The sequence below is a fragment of the Ylistrum balloti genome, unplaced genomic scaffold (genome assembly GCF_031769215.1).
Source record: "Ylistrum balloti isolate Yb309-2 unplaced genomic scaffold, AGI_CSIRO_Ybal_v1 Utg370066, whole genome shotgun sequence".
NCBI lineage: Eukaryota > Metazoa > Mollusca > Bivalvia > Pectinida > Pectinidae > Ylistrum > Ylistrum balloti.
In genome coordinates, this window is record NW_026782111.1 from 598,389 (window position 1) to 622,791 (window position 24,403).

The window sequence follows — 24,403 nt, forward strand, 5'->3', positions numbered from 1 at the left end:
TCACTTATTATCAAGAAGTTTGATCTCCATGGTAGATTTCGATCGATCGTTAAAAGCTATCTTCAGCAGCTTGACCGCCTCCATGTGTGACACTCCAACCAATAACCGGCCGTCCACGGCCAGAATGGTCATCCCAGGCTACAAGACAAATGGAATAGATGTTTCTAAGTACATGTATTTTGAATGGTCAGTAAACATCAAAAGGGACAAACATCGGACATAGAACAGCGACAGTATACAGAATGGTCATCACAAGGTACAAACATTGGACATAGAACATCGTCAGTATACAGAATGGTCATCACAAGGTAAAAAACATTGGACATAGAACATCGTCAGTATACAGAATGGTCATCACAAGGTAAAAACATCGGACACGGAACATCGCCAGTATACAGAATGGTCATCACAAGGTACAAACATCGGACATAGAACAGCGTCAGTATACAGAATGATTATCACAAGGTACAAACATCGGACATAGAACATCGTCAGTATACAGAATGGTCATCACTAAATACAAACATCGGACATAGAACATCGTCAGTATACAGAATGGTCATCACAAGGTACAAACATCGGACATAGAACATCGTCAGTATACAGAATGGTCATCACAAGGTACAAACATCGGACATAGAACAGCGTAAGTATACAGAATGGTCATCACAAGGTAAAAACATTGGACATAGAACATCGTCAGTATACAGAATGGTCATCACAAGGTACAAACATCGGACATAGAACATCGTCAGTATACAGAATGGTCATCACAAGGTACAAACATCGGACATAGAACATCGTCAGTATACAGAATGGTCATCACAAGGTACAAACATCGGACATAGAACATCGTCAGTATACAGAATGGTCATCACAAGGTACAAACATCGGACATAGAACAGCGTCAGTATACAGAATGGTCATCACAAGGTAAAAACATTGGACATAGAACATCGTCAGTATACAGAATGGTCATCACAAGGTACAAACATCGGACATAGAACATCGTCAGTATACAGAATGGTCATCACAAGGTACAAACATCGGACATAGAACATCGTCAGTATACAGAATGGTCATCACAAGGTAAAAACATCGGACATAGAACAGCGTCAGTATACAGAATGGTCATCACAAGGTACAAACATCGGACATAGAACATCGTCAGTATACAGAATGGTCATCACTAAATACAAACATCGGACATAGAACATCGTCAGTATACAGAATGGTCATCACAAGGTACAAACATCGGACATAGAACATCGTCAGTATACAGAATGGTCATCACAAGGTACAAACATCGGACATAGAACAGCGTCAGTATACAGAATGGTCATCACAAGGTAAAAACATTGGACATAGAACATCGTCAGTATACAGAATGGTCATCACAAGGTACAAACATCGGACATAGAACATCGTCAGTATACAGAATGGTCATCACAAGGTACAAACATCGGACATAGAACATCGTCAGTATACAGAATGGTCATCACAAGGTACAAACATCGGACATAGAACATCGTCAGTATACAGAATGGTCATCACAAGGTACAAACATCGGACATAGAACAGCGTCAGTATACAGAATGGTCATCACAAGGTAAAAACATTGGACATAGAACATCGTCAGTATACAGAATGGTCATCACAAGGTACAAACATCGGACATAGAACATCGTCAGTATACAGAATGGTCATCACAAGGTACAAACATCGGACATAGAACATCGTCAGTATACAGAATGGTCATCACAAGGTACAAACATCGGACATAGAACAGCGTCAGTATACAGAATGGTCATCACAAGGTACAAACATCGGACATAGAACATCGTCAGTATACAGAATGGTCATCACAAGGTACAAACATCGGACATAGAACATCGTCAGTATACAGAATGGTCATCACTAATTACAAACATCGGACATAGAACATCGTCAGTATACAGAATGGTCATCACAAGGTACAAACATCGGACATAGAACATCGTCAGTATACAGAATGGTCATCACAAGGTACAAACATCGGACACAGAACATCGTCAGTATACAGAATGGTCATCACAAGGTACAAACATCGGACATAGAACATCGTCAGTATACAGAATGGTCATCACAAGGACAAACATCGGACATAGAACATCGTCAGTATACAGAATGGTCATCACAAGGTACAAACATCGGACATAGAACATCGTCAGTATACAGAGTGGTCATCACAAGGACAAACATCAGACACAGAACATCGTCAGTGTACAGAATGGTCTTCACTAATTACAAACATCGGACATAGAACATCGTCAGTATACAGAATGGTCATCACAAGGTACAAACATCGGACATAGAACATCGTCAGTATACAGAATGGTCATCACAAGGTAAAAACATCGGACATAGAACATCGTCAGTATACAGAATGGTCATCACAAGGTAAAAACATTGGACATAGAACATCGTCAGTGTACAGAATGGTCATCACTAATTACAAACATCGGATATAGAACATCGTCAGTATACAGAATGGTCATCACAAGGTACAAACATCGGACATAGAACATCGTCAGTATACAGAATGATTATCACAAGAGACAATCATCGGACATAGAACATCGTCAGTATACAGAATAGTCATCACTAATTACAAACATCGGACATAGAACATCGTCAGTATACAGTATACCGACAGGACGTGTTACAGGGCGAGGAGTTAGCAGGCGTTAGAGTCTGTATCTACCTGAATAAGATTAGAACTGGCCGCTGCTCCTTTCTCCAGTACTTTGTCTACCCGTACTTCAGGCTGTCGCTTACTGTTACTTCCCCCAGACACACACAGCCCTACAACAACGATTTGAGGAGACGATCTTAAAAGGTTGTAAAAAGACGATCAAGTTAATAACACATTCAATAAAAACTTAGAAGTAGAAAGAGTATAGCCAAACAGTGATTTAAACTGCATCATACAGCTGTTTCGTTCTTCTAGAACTCGTCATTGATGCTAGGGGCCTGAAACTAACTGTCGATTCAAATAAATGAAGACGAGACTTAGAATTACCGCTTCCTCTAATGAAGTTGTGAATTTTTAATTATCTACTATTTAACAATACATATTTTATATACAGAAGAAAATCCACAAATAAAGTGTTGTCCTGGAATATCACCTGATGAGTTTCCAAGAAGAACTAATGATATTTAAGTTATCAAATGTTCCAACTGCTATTCAGCCAAGCTGGCGAAGGATTGTTTCAGTTGATTATATATAATAATTTACATTTGACTGCATTTTAACTTTGTCACAGCCCTCACCTGAGGGTTGAATTCTTGTATACATTGTTCTCATTTGAAAACGTGACATTACTGACTTTGATTGAACAAAATTTACATTGCGTGTGACATCGATGAAGCAGAAGACGCTTACTCTTCCGGAACACCTGATCTTATTATAATTGTACTTTTTAAAGAGTCTTCGTGTAAATATTTCTTTTGTTCATATTTTGACCTAATTTTACTTCTTGTGGATATGGTTTTCACAAAAACAGAGCAAACATCTTACTGTAACAAACATTTCTTGGTGTTGAAGGAATACCAGCTGAGTTGTATAGTTAGCTATCAAAGGATTCATGTGTTTATTAAATCATCTACAAGCATTTGTAATTATGAATAATGACATATTGTTTTGATGTTTACCAAGAGTCGGCCTGTCTTTGTAAATCATGGTCGTCACTTCTTCTGGACCAATATCCATTTCCCTCCTGAACAATATAAATAGATTTACAACGAGTTATAGATCTCCAGAATATCGACTGGTGATATAGGTTTATATACATCTCATAAATATCTGTAGTTAAAATATACGTGTAAATTGAATTAAACAGTGAGCTACGTAATAATATTTAAGGTTTAAATTAACGCGCTTCATGATTAATATAATTCTGTCCAGTTGGCATTCATAAGCTCACCAATGCCAACTTAATTTTTTTTACCTGGGATTTAAATTTCCCCTTGGACAATAATATGATTACGAACAATTTTCTTACAACGGATACACACTGTCAGTGCCACTAGTTCGTAAATATTTCTTTCTAAATAAACGTCGTGATTTGAATATCACTATGTACCATATCTATATCACTTATAATGCCCGTGTCTATACAGCGCAATATCTATACCATGAGATACAATCATGTATACCACTATCCTTTTGGCCACTAACGACGCCAATGTAATGAAATACGAATAAAAACAATGCTCTATAAATAGCATGTTACCAGAATGTCCCCTATTGCACCTACCGACCAACAGGTGGCGTATTTTGTGGCGTCCATTGGGATTTCCCCGACATTACGTCTACAACGTGTTGTTTAATTCTCTGTTCTTGTTCATGTTGTTCCACCGGCTTGATGTAAAAGTGGCCGCTCTCGTCTGTATATAAAGATATCAACAGAAAACAACAATCTAAAGGTCAAGGTCACAGTAAACAATAATTTCAGGTCAAGGTCACAGACACTGAAAACATTAATTTCAGGTCAAGGTCACAGATACAGAAAACAATAATCTGAGGTCAAGGTCACAGGCACAGAAAACAATAGTCTCAGGCCAAGGTCACATGCACAGAAAACAATAATTTCAGGTCAAATTCACAGAAAACAATAATCTCAAGGTCAAGGTCACAGACACAGAAATAACTAATCTCAGGTCAAGGTCAAAGACACAGAAAACAATAATCTCAAGGTCACAGGCACAAAAACAATTTCAGGTCAAATTCACGGACACAAAAAACAATAATCTCAAGGTCTAGGTCACAGACACACAAATAAATAACCTCAGGTCAAGGTCAAAGACACAGAAAACAATAATCTCAAGGTCAAGGTCACAGACACAGAAAACATTAATGTGACGTCAAAGTAACAGACACAGAAAACAATAATATCAAGGTCAAGGTCACAGACCCACAAATAAATAATCTCAGGTCAAGGTCACAGGCACAGAAATTAGTATTCTTAGGTCAAGATCAACGATACAGAAAACAATAATGTCAGGTCAAAATCACAGACACAGAAAACAATAATCTCAAGGTTCAGGTCACAGACACAGAAAAAAGTAATCTCAGGTCAAGGTCACTCTGGTACACTTAACAAATATCCGATGTCAAGTTCACATGGACACGAAACAACCACCTGCAGTTAAGGTCATGTGGACACAAAACAAAGATCTCATATCAGTATCGCACAAAACAATTATAATCTTTCGAACCTGTATCATTTCTGTAGAGAATATTATTTTAGCATGTTATAACAGAAATACAAATGATACAAATTAATCGGAAAACGGCACAATTTTACATTAAAGCATCATCCAATTCCTAATGTTTAATTTACCGGGAAAAAAAATTCTCTATAAATTTTATTATCATGGTTTTTATTTTCCTGCGTTTTATTCTGTCAGCAAAACAAAAGATTCTCTCGAAATTAACAAATTTTACAGTATAGAGACATAAAAGTGAATTAGATATAAATAATGAAAATAAACGTTATACGGTCACACCTTCAAACACAATACTGACAATAAGCAATACAACAATATTCGTGCAACACTGATATTATCTTATCACAGAAAGTGAAGACAACAACCAGATACAACATGTACCTGCTGGGATATTGGCTGGTTCGACTGTTGATATCGAGTCTGAGGAACAAAATATGGATTTGTTAAAGGAAAACTTTGAAATTTGAAATTTAATCAGTATTCTTCATAGTGATGTGACTGCTATCGTAATTGTCGTTATCCAATCATAACGATATTTTCCATGCACAGGTTTAGACTTTTTGCAACTCAGTTTGAAGCACAAATATGAAGGTTGTTTGAGTTGCCATCTGATGTGAGAATTACTGAATGACTTGTCCAAAACATACAGACAGCTTTAAACTTGATATTTCACCATTTCTAGTAAATGTTAAGAAAATATTTTTGTGTATAGGGCAAAGCTATGTAAATGTTTGATTCTGTAATATTACCTGTCTCTGTCATCAACAGGTGCTTCTTGGGTTTTCTCCCCTTGTTTACATGATTTAACTGTAGGTGGAGCTTTGTTGATAACTTTTCATAGGCCTCCATCTCGATACGATGTACTTGCTGGTCAAAACGGCTTAAATCGTTCGCATACAAAACACCTCTAAATAATAAGAAAACACGTGATCATAGTTAACTGAAGTCACAGCATTTGAACATTTCATAATAGCATCGCAGTATTTCAAGATGTAACGTACAATGTACATCAGAAACCAATCTTCCTTCAATGCTATTTCATACTTAAAAATGCACGTCTTTTCGTCGCACTGAAAAATGACACATTTTTGCAGTGCTCAATTTTCGTAGTTTCCTGAAAATAAACATTTTCGTTGGCATCAGATTTCGAGGTTAAATCTTTTTCACAAAATCCATTCATAATATATAACATGTCAGCTTTGATCTATTCATCATTCCATGAAAATATAAATTGACTGACTTAGCGTATCCACGAAAATAAGGTGAAAACAAAACCACAAAAATGAATGATTTTACAGTAAATAAGATGCAGCATATGTGATTTTAGTGCTAAACTATAATGTATTACATTTTCGGTGTTTGGTTACAGTTATAAAATGTGATTTCAGTATAAAATTACTTTTTCAGCGTTTGTTCACATTTTCTATGAATTATGTATAATCGCTACAAAAGCTCATCCAGGGTTTAATCATTTGTTACTGGCTGGCCACATATTACTGAAAGTCGAGAGCGAATAACTTACCACTGTTCTACCACTACGTTTCATATGATTAAAATAATACTTTGAAATCTTATTTGTTCCCTCCGGGTTATCTTAAAGAAAAATCACAATGAATACCTACTTCCTTTCCCCAATCAGGGATCACACTTGTGTAATATATACTATTTGAGGGATGTGTATTTGACGTGGGTTACAGGGTTTGATAATATGGAATTTCCGATGTACACAAATACAAAAACAGAATATATTTAATATTTGGATGGACTAAATAAGATTTCAAATTTTTCACTTGATCTTATATAACGTAGTGGTAGTACTGAACCGTTGCACGCTTCCATTAGGGCCAGCAGGAGTGATTAGAATAAGTCGTGATTACTTGTTACACAATCTGTTGTGTAATATATATTTTTTCACTTATTTTCGTTATCTTGGGTTTTTGCGTATATAAGATGTGTGTTTCACTTTTTGGTTACCATGGAATTCTATGTATGTTTCACATTTTGGTTACCATCGAATTCTATGTCTGTTGCACATTTCGGTTACCATGGAATTCTATTAAAATCCCATGTTACTATCACGTTTTACCTGATATCTCGCAAAAGCAACATCTTCTCTGGTTTATCTAGAATAGGAAGAACTGCCTGAATCATGCGGTCAAGGTCACGGCAACTGTGATACTGAAAGTAGATTGTGTATGAGCTAAAAAATGTGCCCAACGATAACCCATATAAGCCTTGTCAATGAATTTTGTGAATTGAATAGTTTTTGTTTTTCAATTTCTGCCTGGCAGACAGTTTCCTTCAGGATTCTTATGCTCATTGGCTGATTAAGTGGCTTGAGTCCTATATATTAACAAGGCGTGTGTAGGCTATCTTAGTATTCCTTCCCTTACAGTCTGTGTTAAGTTTCTACATTACGAACTGATGAAACAAGAAGATCACTTCCTTTACTAGTTAACTTAAACATATATTGTTACTCATAGAAATTAAGGAAACTGCACTCTTCTCGAAAAACCAACAATAGTCCGATGCCTCATAGTATCCTGCGGTGTCGACAAAAGTTGTGGATTATTGTGTTATGTATTGGCCGGATGTGTCATGTTTACTTACAGCTTCTACATGTCTCAAAGCAGCCGAGTTTTCATCAGAACTAAGAAGTTTCCTAAACTCCTCCTTTAGTACAGCCATATTGTTTTTGTTTATAGAATTTTTGTGTAGCTTCATGCTGCCGTAGTACTCTCCCCTTGGATCCATACTTTCTTCTGTAACGTAGGGAACACATCATCATATATTCTGGTATAGATATAATGGTATTTTATCTTATTGGGTAAAATAGGTGTGAACAAGGATATCTTACAAATGATTAAATGAAGGTAAATAAGAGATTCTTACCGTTTTGGTTGCACAATGACATGCTTTCATTTTGGAAGCTATTTCACGTTCGCAGGGTAAACTAAGACTCTAGGCTGTGGACAAACTACTTCGTATTTTCAAATTAGGAAATCTTGAAGGGTTTCTTCAGAAATAGGTTATTGAACACTGCGATCATGAGTTATTACTCATACAAGAGCGCTCTAAATATAGAGTAAACGTGTGTGCTCAAAACTCGAACTTGATTTTTCTCAGACTATGATTAACTAAGCTGGAGGGATCTAAGCCTATGATAAACTAGAGTGATTTAATATGTAAACTAAAGTGTTCTTTAACCATGGTAAATAACAGTGTTCTTAGACTTTGGTAACAAATCCACGTCTGTAGTAAGCTAAAGTGCTCTCAGACAATGGTAAAAGATAGTGCGCGAAGACTATTGTAAACTTAAGTGTTCTAAGACTGGTAAACTAGTTCGTTCTATGACTGGCAAACAGGAGTGATATAAGATTTGTAAACTAGAGTGTTCTAACAATAATGAAATGGACCGCTCCAAGACTGGAAAATTATACTGTTCTAAGACTGGTAAACTAGAGTGATCTAAGGCTGGTAAACAAGAGTGATCTAAGGCTGGTAAACAAGAGTGATCTAAGACTGGTAAACAAGAGTGAACTAAGGCTGGTAAACAAGAGCGATCTAAGGCTGGTAAACTAGAGTGTTCTAAGACTGGTAAACTAGAGTGTTCTAAGACTGGTAAACAAGAGTGAACTAAGGCTGGTAAACAAGAGTGATCTAAGACTGGTAAACAAGAGTGAACTAAGGCTGGTAAACAAGAGTGATCTAAGACTGGTAAACAAGAGTGAACTAAGGCTGGTAAACAAGAGTGATCTAAGACTGGTAAACTAGATTACTCTAAGACTGTTAAACTAGAGCGGTCTAAGACTGGTTATGTGGATTGCTCTAAGACCGGTAAACAGGAAAGCTCACGGGATGATAAACTAGAGAAGTCTGAGGTTGTTAAAATAGAGTGCTCTTAGATTGATAAAGTAGAGTGATCTAAGGCTGAGAGTGATCTAAGGCTGGTAAACCAGAGTGAACTAAGGCTGGTAAACAAGAGTGATCTAAGGCTGGTAAACAAGAGTGATCTAAGGCTGAGAGTGATCTAAGGCTGGTAAACTAGAGTGATCTAAGGCTGGTAAACAAGAGTGAACTAAGGCTGAGAGTGATCTAATGCTGGTGAACTAGAATGATTTAAGGCTGGTAAACTAGAGTGATCTAATGCTGGTAAACTAGAGTGATCTAAGGCTGGTAAACAAGAGTGATCTAAGGCTGGTAAACAAGAGTGAACTAAGGCAGGTAAACAAGAGTGAACTAAGGCTGGTAAACAAGAGTGATCTAAGGCTGGTAAACAAGAGTGAACTAAGGCTGGTAAACAAGAGTGATCTAAGGCTGGTAAACAAGAGTGATCTAAGGCAGGTAAACAAGAGTGAACTAAGGCTGGTAAACAAGAGTGATCTAAGGCTGGTAAACAAGAGTGAACTAAGGCTGGTAAACAAGAGTGATCTAAGGCTGGTAAACAAGAGTGATCTAAGGCTGGTAAACAAGAGTGAACTAAGGCTGGTAAACAAGAGTGATCTAAGGCTGGTAAACTAGAGTGATATAAGGCTGGTAAACAAGAGTGATCTAAGGCTGAGAGTGATCTAAGGCTGGTAAACTAGAGTGATCTAAGGCTGGTAAACAAGAGTGATCTAAGGCTGAGAGTGATCTAAGGCTGGTAAACCAGAGTGATATAAGGCTGGTAAACAAGAGTGATCTAAGGCTGGTAAACAAGAGTGATCTAAGGCTGGTAAACAAGAGTGATCTAAGGCTGGTAAACAAGAGTGATCTAAGGCTGGTAAACAAGAGTGATCTAAGGCTGGTAAACAAGAGTGATCTAAGACTGGTAAACAAGAGTGAACTAAGGCTGGTAAACAAGAGTGATCTAAGGCTGGTAAACAAGAGTGAACTAAGGCTGGTAAACTAGAGTGATCTAATGCTGGTAAACAAGAGTGATCTAATGCTGGTAAACAAGAGTGATCTAAGGCTGGTAAACAAGAGTGATCTAATGCTGGTAAACAAGAGTGATCTAATGCTGGTAAACAAGAGTGATCTAAGGCTGGTAAACAAGAGTGAACTAAGGCTGGTAAACAAGAGTGATCTAAGATCGTTGAACTGGAAAGCTCTAGGGATGATAAGCTAGAGAAGTCTAAGATTGTTAAAATAGAGTGCTCTTAGATAGATAAAACAGAGTGTTCTAATGCTGGTGAACTAGAGTGATCTAAGGCTGGTAAACTAGAGTGAACTAAGGCTGGTGAACAAGAGTGATCTAAGGCTGGTAAACTAGAGTGATCTAAGGCTGGTGAACTAGAGTGATCTAAGGCTGGTAAACTAGAGTGATCTAAGGCTGGTAAACAAGAGTGATCTAAGGCAGGTAAACAAGAGTGAACTAAGGCTGGTAAACAAGAGTGATCTAAGGCTGAGAGTGATCTAAGGCTGGTAAACAAGAGTGATCTAAGGCTAGTAAACTAGAGTGATCTAACGCTGAGAGTGATCTAAGGCTGGTAAACAAGAGTGATCTAAGACTGGTAAACAAGAGTGATCTAAGACTGGTAAACAAGAGTGAACTAAGGCTGGTAAACAAGAGTGATATAAGGCTGGTAAACAAGAGTGATCTAAGGCTGGTAAACAAGAGTGAACTAAGGCTGGTAAACAAGAGTGATCTAAGGCTGAGAGTGATCTAAGGCTGGTAAACAAGAGTGATCTAAGGCTGAGAGTGATCTAAGGCTGGTAAACCAGAGTGATATAAGGCTGGTAAACAAGAGTGATCTAAGGCTGGTAAACAAGAGTGATCTAAGGCTGGTAAACAAGAGTGATCTAAGGCTGGTAAACTAGAGTGATCTAAGGCTGGTAAACAAGAGTGATCTAAGAGGAGGTAAACAAGAGTGATCTAAGGCTGGTAAACAAGAGTGAACTAAGGCTGGTAAACAAGAGTGAACTAAGGCTGGTAAACAAGAGTGATCTAAGGCTGGTAAACAAGAGTGATCTAAGGCTGGTAAACAAGAGTGATCTAAGGCTGGTTAACTAGAGTGATCTAAGGCTGGTAAACAAGAGTGATCTAAGGCTGGTAAACAAGAGTGATCTAAGGCTGGTAAACAAGAGTGATCTAAGGCTGGTTAACTAGAGTGATCTAAGGCTGGTAAACAAGAGCGATCTAAGGCTGGTAAACAAGAGTGATCTAAGGCTGGTAAACTAGAGTGATCTAAGACTGGTGAACTAGAGTGATCTAAGACTGGTAAACTAGAGTGCTTAAACACTTGTAAACTACAGTGCACTAACACTGCAAGACTAAGTGCTACTTCAGGTAAGTGAAGAAAAAAAAAGTTTTGAGAACACTGGTACTACAATATTAGAAATAGCTTACTTTTGTCCTTCATATAGCTGCCTTTATCAGATTCTGAAACATTTTGACATGTTAATTAATCGTATGCGTTAAATTCAAGAAAGAGTAGGATTGTTGGTGTTTACATACCTTTAAATAAACCCTACAGGGATTTGTTTTGCGGTACATAACAAACTCCATCAAACAACTTGTGTAATATTATGTAGGGAAAGGTTGATATATGTAAATAATTTACATATCAAATGTATATCTTGACTGCAATACTTTTTTTTGGATGACTTAAATCACAAACATTATACAAAAATGTAAATGTATCCACAATCTATATAATGAGCTAAGCATACATTGTGTAGGTTGCAGCTGCTGAACGTCACGGCTGGTGAAACAAAATCGATAACCACTTCATATCGCGTTATTTCACCTTATACGCATTTAATGATGTATTCAGTTTATGTACAAAAGTGACTAAATCAACTACACAGTAAAGATTTTCGTGCTGGGTTTTATGAAAAAAGTCTAATAACGGCACATAAAGTATAAATAAATTTTTCAAATTGATTGGTACATAACTATAAAGATATTCAAGTCTGTACTGATTACGTGGTCTTGCATTTTATTTCATATTTTCGTGGGACTCTAATTTTGTGATTTTTTCATCTTTTTTCCCCTTTAATTAATCTCGCTCACGAACTTTCATCTTTACACGTGATTAATTTTGTGCAATCAAATTTCAGCGCATTATCACTTTTTGGCCATTTAGCACTATGGCGAAATAGCAAATCTACGTGTCATGTAAATCATACATATAAAATACAACTTACGCAAACATATTTTAGCGCAATACTGTCAGTGCCAAAGGCGTTAAAATAAGATTACCGCCACAAGATGTGCATTTACAGAATATCGGAGAAATGTAACCAAGGGACTTTCTGTTGTATCGATTTAACATTTCTATGATGATATCGCATTCACCACTAGTAGGGAAATTAACTCAAATATACAGAATATATGAGAAAAAAAAGCTACAAAAAATTTCTCACTCGTAAGACGCAAACTGCCCTTCAGTTTTTCTTTGATAGCCTTCCATTTGCCGCTGATAATGCTGTCCTCCTTTCGTCCAGGCACGTCTAAAAGGCCGTCTGAAATACCCAAGATTATAAAGAAATAAAAGTTGAAGTTTTGCAGATCATTGAGATAAATGGTTTGTATTTTACTTGTTGCAAGACTGAGGGGATCAGTTTAGGCGTCATAACTAGCACAAAGATAAACTGTCTGTATCAGCCATAATTCACATGGACTAGTGAAGCAGGGGGCAGACCACCAGCATTGATGTCACAATTGTTGATTTTGAAAGTTTCGCACAGAGTGGAATAGATAGGATCGTGGCTAATGGAGTATGATAGACGTGTAGGGTTAAAAAATACTTGAATGGAGATACGACTTGTTGGGAATGACAAACTTTTGGGGAGTTAGTGACTTGTAGGGTACGACAGACTTGTAGGGAATTACGGACTTGTGGGGCATGGCAAACTTGTGGGGAATTATTGACTTATAGGGAATCACGGACATGTAGGGTATTACAGACTTGTGAGGCATGACAGACTTGTGGAGTATGACAGACTTGTAGGGTATGACAAACGTGTAGGGAATTACAGACTTGTGGACCATGCCAAACTTGTGGGGAATTATAGACTTGTAGCGAAATACGCACTTGTAGGGAATTACGGACTTGTAGGGTAGGACATACTTGTAGGGAAAAGCAGACTTGTATGGTATAACAGCATTGATGGGAATTGCAGACTTGTGGGGTATGACAAACTTGTGGGGAATTATAGACTTGTGAGGCACGATAGACTTGTGGGGAATTGCAGACTTGTGGGGTATGACAGACTTGTGGGGGAATTATATACTTGTTGGGCACGACAGACTTGTGGGGAATTGCAGACTTGTGGGGAATGACAGACTTGTGGGGAATTATAAACTTGTTGGGCACGACAGACTTGTGGGGAATGACAGGCTTGTGGGGAATTACAGACTTGTGGGGTATGACAGACTTGTGGGGAGATACAGAGTATTGGGAATTAATGACATATTTTAGCATTTGATGTATGATGGGCAAAATGATGACTTAATTAGTGTAGAAGACTTGTAAGGTATAACTAACTCGCAAGGAACGTTCGACTTATTTGGTGCGACATATTTATTGAGAAGATCACACTTGAGGAATGGGACACATCTGTAGGATATGATATGCTGTGGAGCATGACAGATTTATAGGGAATGCTTATTGGGAATGTCAAACATATGGGATAGGACACATTGATATAAAATGTTTTTCGTTGGATATCATATACGTATTACGTAAAAAACACTGAGCACGTCGGGCTTGCACGGAATGGTGTATACTATTAAAACGGCCTAAGCTTGTAATGATGTCTGACATAAAAAATGCACGACTGTTTGTTGGTTAATCTATTGTTACAAAGTCAGTAGATTTATGTAAATAGGTATAGACATTCTAGGTCATTAACTAGATTATATACACAATCCTGCAATCATTACAAAGATCAGTCTCCGCTCCATCAACCTTAACGAGGCCGTACTACTCACTAACCTTTCCCTCCTTTTAGAGTTATTTCCGGTTACTACAAAAAATACTCCTCACGTGTGGTTCACATATAAATCCGATAATTTCGCGTGACTCAGTTCTCAAAACATTACGGTTTCGCGGGCTCTTGGTCAATATAATCGAATAAATCTTATACTTATTTTAACAGTTCTTTGACGTATGAGTTCGTTGATTAAGAAAGCCCTCGCAAAGACCTAAAATAAAAGCCTACGAAAATTAATGATTTCACAGTAGTTACTTAATTTAAAGAGCAAATATTTCGCGGTTGACCCGGATGAGGCTACGTCATGGGAATTAAATTTCGCGCATTACCTTTCTTAGGAGTAAACATCACATGTTCGTCCACATTTTCTAAGAATTTTCACTTTAGAAATATTTGCCGAGTACATAATTAAGGATGCGAATACAGCGAAATTCCATCCAATGCGTATATTTCCAACTATGCAGTATTTAGACAAGCGGACCTGTTTAAGTTTATCGGCGTTGTAACAACTTGTTTTCATTTTCTCTGAACGTTCGTGTGAATTCATTATTATTTTAAAAATCATTTGACGATATTAAGTTTATATCCTCTGTTATTCTTTTACGCTATTAAAAGCCATGGTAATTGAAGGATGTGCCAGGTTTAAGAGGTAGAGGAAAGCTGGAGTTTATGGAGTAAAACCAACGACCTGCGGCTGGTACCTGGCGACTGCCACAGGTAGGTCTCGAACCTGATACTGTAAGTGAAGGCATTTTAGCGATGCTTGAATTTTAGTGACTGTTGAGCCACTTTATGTAATATCTCAAAATATGTCCGGAGAAAAAGAAAACAACCGTGATGCTTGAACTACATGTACACACAAATACGTGAAAGAAATTTGTTGGCTACATCACAGATATGTGTATTTGTTCTAACCTTTCCCATATCAAAGTTAACTTACCCGGATGACTCGTACCTGGTCGATCTTCTGGTGAGAGCGAAGTCATTTCTATGAAGCCGATATTTGACTGTCGTTGTTCTAAATCCCGAATTTGATCGTCAAAGTTTTGCATCACACACAGCAAATCTTCATCCTCCAAACCGATATCGTACGGGTCTGTGACAGCAGTCTCCGACCCGCTGTCCTCGGGCCACCGCCCGGCCATGGCCCCGTCATCCTGTTCCCCGTCTCCTCGGGACCCCTCGTCGCTATCTGTTTCACACTTTTGATGTGAGTAAGAAAGTGATGACTCCATGTAGGGCAGTGCGTTAGATGTCGATTCAGTTTCCTGTGTTTTAGTGTTTCTATCGACAGTACTTAGGCTGTTATTAGAAGTGACATTTACAGGGGCAACGCTTTGCTGGGTAGAATCAATATCTATGGAATTTGTCAGGGGACTGAACTCGAACTTGATCTGTTTCACTTCATTCTGTTCCATGCTATCTTCACTGTGGTCAGGAATACTACCATCGCTCCGGACACTACTAGTGTCCGACGTATGACTAGCTGGATGGAGAACAAGAACTGCACGGTCATGATTTTCATCACTGTTGTCAGAAAGGTCAAGGTCACTCAGGGACTCCATGTACTGAGGTTTCAGATCAACTAATTCAACACTACCACTCATTTCTGGGTTATCTCCCATATCTATATTGACCTCTGGAAGGTCATCACCCCTAGCAATGATATCATCCATGGTTATATCATATTCACCATGTACACCAGATGAATCGTCTGTGTCACCAGAGCTAATACTGATCGTGTCCGATTCCGACTCACCGGGAAGGTAGGCGGGGTTTACCGATCCAGTAACCTTTGACCGTTGGGATCTCGAATCTCCTGACAAATTTTCAATCTGCACAGGACCATAAGTCCAACTGTTGCTCTTTGCGACATCATTTCTCTGCACGTGCGGTAAATAAATCTCTGATTGAAGTGGGAGCTCGTTGGATTCCTGGTGATTCGAATAAATGGCGGACTGGATGGGGACACGAAGATGTAGACCCCGATTTCTCTGTGACCCTTTGTCTAAACACGTGTCTCGCAGCTTGGTCTGTTTTATCTTGGATTGTCCTTGGATTATTGAAAAAAATATTTCATACACAATGTGTAAAATATGTTGATATGGTAGGCAACACTTATACAAATGGCTACTTATCTTCACAATAGAATTACACATGATAAAACGATAAACAACCAATTATCACATGGTCATAAGGGTCACAAGGTACCCAAACAACTAATAGTCACAAGGTAAAAAGGGCCACATGGTAACCTTAACAGCCAATCATCACAAGGTAAAAAGGGTCACACGGTAACCTTAACAACCAATTATAACAACAAGGTAAAAAGGGCCACACGGTAACCTTAACAACCAATCATCACAACAAGGTAAAATGGGTCACACGGTAACCTTAACAGCCAATCATCACAACTAGGTAAAGATGGTCACACGGTAACCTTAACAACCAATCATCACAACAAGGTAAAATGGGTCACACGGTAACCTTAACAACCAATCACCACAACAAGGTAAAAAGGGTCACACGGTAACCTTAACAACAAATCATAACAACAAGGTAAAGATGGTCACATGGTAACCATAACAGCCAATCATCACAACTAGGTAAAGATGGTCACACGGTAACCTTAACAGCCAATCATCACAACTAGGTAAAGATGGTCACACGGTAACCTTAACAGCCAATCATCACAACAAGGTAAAGATGGTCACACGGTAACCTTAACAGCCAATCATCACAACTAGGTAAAGATAGTCACACGGTAACCTTAACAACTAATTATCATCGCAAGTTCAAAAGGGCCATGCGGTAACCAAACGTCCTATCGTCACAAGTTAAAAAGAGTCACATGGTAGAAAATGAGCAAAAATATTTGTTTGAATTCTTCAAATAACTATTTTCAGCTGCAGCAAATTTCTTCATTTGTAAGTCTTTTAATGTTGACCGGCATGATGGCCGACATTTTTGATTGACAGACTTGTCAATTGAACTATTGACCTGATGACTCACCTTTCGTAGACGATGACATGGTAGAAGAGTGGGTGTTCCAGGAATACTCCGCATACAGTTCCTTGTACGCCGGGTAACGCCCCATGTCCTATACAAAAACACTAATATAACTTCAGGGTAGCGATATCAATAAACGTTAGTTCTGAAGTACAGATAATGATGCACTGGCTAGCCTACCTACCCTCAGTATGATAATAAATTGAGTCATTGTATAGCTTGGTCTACCTATCCTCAGTGTAAAAAATGAGATGAGTCATTGATCGGCCTAGCCTACTTACCTTCAGTGTGAGAATGAGACGAATCATTGTACAACCTAGACTACCTACCTACAGTGTGAGAATGAATTGAGTCATAGTATAGCTTAGTCTACCTACCCTCAGCGTGAGAATTAGGTGAGTCTCGCTCTTCAGCACATCCACGGCATTTAGGTGCGATATGTTGCTGAATGAAATTCCATTCACCTCGAGAATCTGGTCACCTACCCTGACTCCGTGTCTCTCCGCTATACTGCCTTTGTCCACTCTGTGTGGAAATGTTTCACAAATGAGTCTCAAAAATTCAATGATTTTTGCGGAGACAGTCTTCAGAAAAATGAATAAATATTTTAGTATATATGTGTACATTAACGATCCACTTTGATTAAATTCAAATTGACGTTGTTACTACGTTGCATTGATACTGGTAGTTGTACATGATTATTACTGTTACAAAATTTCAAGAAGTCTAGACTTGTTAAACTATTTCAACTATTTGTTAAACTCGTCTGCTTTATTATAAACTTACTTTGAGATATATATTCCGATGCCGTATTCCATGCCTCCACGAATGTTAAATCCGAGCTCTTTATGCCGACCAGAAATCGACAAGGTAAGCCTCCTTTCAGGGAAGTCAGCGTCAAGTCCCCGGATGTAACCAGTGCCTCCCCCTTCTTCATACTCACCTTCCATTAGGAGCCGAGTGTGGCTGTTATACCTGTACCACGAATACACAGTAAAGGACATAGTTAACTGTAAATACAGCAGACAATCCATTTTATTGTATACTGTCAGTAAATTACCATATACGCGGTTATTTTCGCGGGGATGAAATGTTCGCTATTTTGCGTTATGCTAAGATGCATGATAATTTAATCCGTAAAATAATGAGACACATGTGTAATAAAAGTTTTGAGTCCAGATCGTGGATTTTCATTCATTATTATGTTATTTGACCGTTTTATTAGGAAATCGCGAAAATAGTGGCCCATGAAAATTACTAGCTTTATGGTAAACGTATCATGGGTTACCACATTATGAAATAAGGGATCGAATCGAGACATTTGTTTTACACGACGGACGCTATATCGATGGTGCCGCAGTAAAATTCTCCTTAGCTGAGTCAGTATGAAGCTTCTTGCATTTTGCTACGATGAACATATTTCGTGTTTTCCATTTCTCGATAGCAGCTTCCTCCTGTTTACGCAATCTGTAGGGTTGGTGAATAGCAGCTGATTCAATATTCTAGGCCCTGTTTCGAATATCACGATTCCAGTGAAAGATGTAGTGTCAAGAAATGCGAGTTGATGGAGCGGAAAGAAAAACCTGACCGTCGTCGTTATGACTAAATTTATATGATAAAGTTTATTTTGTTAAACAATATGAAGTTCGATGTGTTCGATGCTAGCTACAATGTCTGGTGATTTAATTGTTAATATCCCGGTACTTACTTTAAGTACGTGACATTATGAAATTTGCATGGAGGATGCTGTCGATGAAGCACATGACGTTTACCCTCCTGTAAGCTCTTATTTTCATTTGATAACTGTTTTTATCGATTTTGAATTATGATTAAGGTTTTGTTGGCATTTCGACATTTTTCACAACTTAATTTATTTCAATAGTTTTAAGTATTCCTAAAACAATAAAATGTTCGACTTTCGATGTACAAATGCTTTGAATAGGAAACAAAAGGACATGTATTCTCTAACACGACAGTGGTCATACATACCATGTCACTTTCTCTCTAGACAGTCGCCATTCCGGAAGCTGGCCAGTTCGTTCCACAACTAGCTTCAGTTTGTTACTTCCGGTCAACACCTTGACCGCTCCACTGCTGGTCACTTCTTCTACATTTATGTTGTTAACCTCCAGTAGTTTATCTCCAAGTTCGAGTCCTGCTTGTTCTGCACAACAACCAAATGATAAAGCAAATGAAAATCTGTACAAAAGTCATATCATCGGTAAAGTGAATTTGCCATGACAAACATATTTAGCGGGTTGTGTGTTAAACGATGACATCGATAAATAGTGATATTCATCTTTTTTTCAATTCTAAGTGAAATCCTTTTCAATGTTTCCTACGAACAATGTATTGCGTTTTTCGTTGATTTGCTTATTTGCAATTCTGGCCTGAGAAGATGGAACAATAATATAAAAATGTAAAAGGCGTTGTGAAAAGTGTTCCTTATTTGGACATGTCCACTTAGGAAAATCAAATGAGCATTTTATATCATAAACTGCCAATCGTACACGGGATACTGCATCTACGAACTTAATAATAGGAAAACAGCGTCAGGAATGCCAAGAGAATCTCCCGCGCTAAACATTTAGAATGATTCTCCGAGAAAGCTGTCTTCAATAAACCAACGCTGAATGAACTTCTTTATAATTACAATTCATTTAAAAAGTTAGACTGCATTGTTTAACATATCCGGTCCTTTCATGCCCGCCCCTATCTCACCGACACTCCCCGAGACCAATGGTGTAGTACAATCTTCCAGAATGCAGGTGGTATATACATTTAGTCACTGTGGTTTGTCGTAACCTGTGTGTCACGCTTTAATACATACACATGTACTTGGCGTTCTCCTTAAACTATCAGATATATGAGAACGGAGAACCATGAAATTTATAGAATTATGGGGTTAGAGCTCCCTTCCCCCTCCTTTGTTAAATTCTTTGGTTTTAAATATTTTGCATTCGCCTCCTACATTTTGAAAAAAAAATAAGTCATAAAAAACAGCTGTATTATGTAGTTTGATTATTTTGCTCTATTGTATCTATATCTAAATTTGTATTGAAATATGTTGTTCATTTTTGTGCCATTTGTTCAATCTTCGGTTCCATTCCGCACACAGTGATAGCGTGCCCCATCACGAGTCCATGCTCGGCCCTACCACTCGGGCTGTGTTACTGCGGTACCTACCTGCCAGACTACCCGGCTCAATTTCGCTGACATAGACCCCGAGTCCATGCTCAGCCCCGCCCCTCACACTGAATCCTAGGTTCCGGTCCGGTGACACCTTCTGTATAGTGACCACCACCACGTCGCCTCGCGGCAATGAGTCAAACACACGTTCTGCAAAACATCACAGCTTTTTGTAAAACATAACAGCTTTTATCGGTAGATAGTACACATTATGAACTTAATTTTATGTAATTCCATGTGGTATAGGAAACAAAAAATTGATAAAATCTTCATGCCCTGATAAAAATGCCACTGTACGCCAAGTTTGACAGCTCTCTCTCTGGTATAAGTTTACATGTGATTTTGTCAAAGTATCATTATATAGTCGTGGTGACAGACCCTCATTACCAGATTTAAGCCAATATTCGCAGTTAGAAAGATAACATCCATGACACCTTCATCAAATCCTCAAAATAGGCTTTAATATTAAGGATCGATAACTGAGAATATGTTTATAAATTGATTCCAGTTCAAAACAAGATGCTGATATTCAAATGTGTCAAGTCAGAATAATCAATAACCTTCAAATATATCGTAGTTGCGTTTGTTTTGGTCTTGTCAACTGAAGTGCACGTTGCGCCTTCGTTTGTCTTGTCTTTAAAACAACAGAAATAATTTTGGATTTAGAGCTTCGTCATAATCTACACTGTACATGTAGGTAAGAGACTCTCAAATCTCCTGTTTTATTGACCAAACTTGAATAAAATCCTTTCCACTCAAAAACTAACAGATGTTTTCTACGTGTTTTAAAAACTTGCCACACCATTCCTTATTTTCGCAAATACTTCCTTCGAAAAACACAATCCTGGTCACAGCACCAAAAGTAGAAAATGCGACAACTAGACAGGGACTAGAACCTTGGATCTTTATCATGAACTTTTGTTTAATTTCTCTTGACATATCACCAGTAGTAACATCAAACACAATGAAATTGGATATGGAAAGAAATTTTAAAACTTATATAAATCCATCTCCATTTAGAGAAAGAAAAGGCAACCATGGATCTTTGAATCGGTAATCGATATTCTAGCCAATGACGTGGTGTGTGTTTTAAATCCGTTCACTGACACAGATAGTACGGTGAAAAATGTACTGAAAGATTTGATAATGTAGCACTAAAATTATCTTATTTGTTTAAAGAAAAATGTTCGTTACTGGTAGATTTATCATATATAATGCAAAAGATTTTTTGTGATCTTGCGGATAAAATTTATTTGTTTAAATTAAAACCTGTCAGCATTCTTTGAATGGTCACGTGCTGTCAGTAAAATATGTGCTCTGCCTAGCTATTACCTGATATTTTTCCTTCGTCAGAAGGAATATTTAGTAATTATGATAAATTTCCCAATGACTTAATCGTATTGATTGTTGATTTAACGAAAAAAGTAAAAGTCATTTAAGTCACACCATTACTACTGGATTTGTGTGTGGCGGCTATGAGCTGAATAGGATATTGATAAGTGTATTGATGAGCTCAAACCCTTCACACATCGCTTTATAGTAATAAGTATCGAGTAATGGCGACAGATTGTATCGGGGAGCATCTCAAAAGTTTTAATTCAAAACGCGGGCAAGGAAGATAGGGTATAACTGGTTCAAGAATGTCGTAAAATAACGGTTAAGGAAATATGTACAATGTGCTATGACAGCTAATATGTATTGTTAAATCTCTTATATTCCAATAACGGTTGAGGATGCTCATGTCTTAGATACAATAGAGGCTGGTAATTTCATTATCTTCTCAATATGTAATATTTTTGTTTATTATTTGACATGAATGGATTCATTTGCATTTCACATATATATATGTGTGTTGTAATTTAATGAAACAATTGATTGATTGATTGATTGATTGATTGATTGATTGATTAGTTGATTGGTTGATTGATTGGTAACCGAAACTGCAAACATTCTACAAAAATCGTTATAATGCGACTATCAAATTTTCTTTACTCCAAACGTCTTTTCATTCCGTAAAGTTACTTGAGTGTTCACACCAAAGTGTTGAAATTCACAAAGTTTTCTGTACATATTTCACCGTAGTCTAGAAAGTTTCTATACTACACACAAACCACAATGTCCAGACTAACAAGGTTCTACTGTACACACAAACCAAAGTGTCCAAACTAACAAGGTTCTACTGCATACACAAACCAAAGTGTCCAGACTAACAAGGTTATACTGTACACACAAACCAAAGTGTCCAGACTAACAAGGTTATACTGTACACACAAACCAAAGTATCCAGACTAACAAGGTTCTACTGCACACACAAACCAAAGTGTCCAGACTAACAAGGTTATACTGTACACACAAACCAAAGTGTCCAGACTAACAAGGTTCTACTGTACACACAAACCAAAGGATCCAGACTAACAAGGTTCTACTGTACACACAAACCAAAGTGTCCAGACTAACAAGGTTCTAATGCACACACAAACCAAAGTGTCCAGACTAACAAGGTTCTACTGCACACACAAACCAAAGTGTCCAGACTAACAAGGTTCTACTGCACACACAAACCAAAGTGTCCAGACTAACAAGGTTCTACTGCACACACAGACCAAAGTTTCCAGACTAACAAGGTTCTACTGCACACACAGACCAAAGTGTCCAGACTAACAAGGTTCTACTGCACACACAGACCAAAGTGTCCAGACTAACAAGGTTCTACTGCACACACAGACCAAAGTGTCCAGACTAACAAGGTTCTACTGCACACACAGACCAAAGTGTCCAGACTAACCAGGTTCTACTGCACACACAGACCAAAGTGTCCAGACTAACAAGGTTCTACTGCACACACAGACCAAAGTGTCCAGATTAACAAGGTTCTACTGCATACACAAACCAAAGTGCCAGACTAACAAGGTTATACTGTACACACAAACCAAAGTGTCCAGACTAACAAGGTTCTACTGCACACACAAACCAAAGTATCCAGACTAACAAGGTTCTACTGTACACACAAACCAAAGTGTCCAAACTAACAAGGTTCTACTGTACACACAAACCTTAATGTCCAGACTAACAAGGTTCTACTGTACACACAAACCAAAGTGTCCAGACTAACAAGGTTCTACTGTATACACAAACCAAAGTGTCCAGACTAACAAGGTTCTACTGCACACACAAACCAAAGTGTCCAGACTAACAAGGTACTACTGCACACACAAACATTGAGACCAATGGTTTAATACATATAGTTCTTTGTTACTTGTGACATTTACACTATTTCAGCCTCTACTTACCATGAGGGTTGGGTCGGATGATGATTTCCGGAGAATGTCGGCCATTTTGCCGCCGTCGGGTTACCGTTGGACTCGGTGCTAGTCTGGCAGCAGACTGTCGAAAATAATCATCGAACTCGTTCACGTGGGCACGTGGGATTAAGTCCCGGATGTGTCGTAACAAATCCAGCTTTTCTGGAGAATGAAGTAATTCCCGGAGTTCGAACACCAACTTATCAATCTGTCTGTATCGCTGGAATTCCTTTAATACATGGAAGAGTGCTCTCCTTTCCGACTCGGATAAAAGTCTCCTAGCCTCAAAATGGAATGTACGGATGAGCTGTTTTTTTCTCTGGCTCAACCCAGGCATCGTAACACTTGGGCTGACTGGAATGGCAGGATCATGAAATATTAAAAACCTCCTGGTCTGTTCGTGTAATCCAGAATTACTTTTTCCATGAAAAAACGATGCTACATGCTCTCATCATCCAATTACCATACCTGTACACTTTCACCTGTCATATGTAACTCCTTCAGGTGTGCTCGGTAGATCACGTCCGTCCAAAACTGTCAAGTGATACAAACTTTGAATGAGATACAGAAAAGAAACAAACCAGTAAGAAATACCAAGTATTGATGTTACTCATAATAAATGAGCCAGCGGTAATCAAATATTAACGAGCGGCCCACTCACCTTAAAGGTAAGCTACGGCAGGTAAGGCCAATGTATAGGGTAATACAAAAAT

General features: G+C 38.1%; 1 protein-coding gene across 1 annotated transcript; it reads right to left on the reverse strand.

Moving 5' to 3' along the window:
• LOC132549609 (uncharacterized) lies at positions 1–24,027 on the reverse strand. Its single transcript, XM_060213555.1, has 16 exons — positions 23,679–24,027; positions 20,386–20,538; positions 19,189–19,363; positions 17,986–18,174; positions 17,577–17,724; positions 17,203–17,290; positions 15,131–16,243; positions 12,619–12,717; positions 11,600–11,632; positions 7,882–8,033; positions 7,358–7,449; positions 6,021–6,178; positions 4,299–4,428; positions 3,694–3,758; positions 2,744–2,844; positions 1–138 (listed from the first exon to the last, which is right to left on the reverse strand). Exons 1-16 carry the CDS (start codon positions 24,025–24,027, stop codon positions 1–3), a joined length of 3,183 nt encoding a protein of 1,060 aa, XP_060069538.1.
• Between the last annotated feature and the right edge of the window lie 376 nt (positions 24,028–24,403).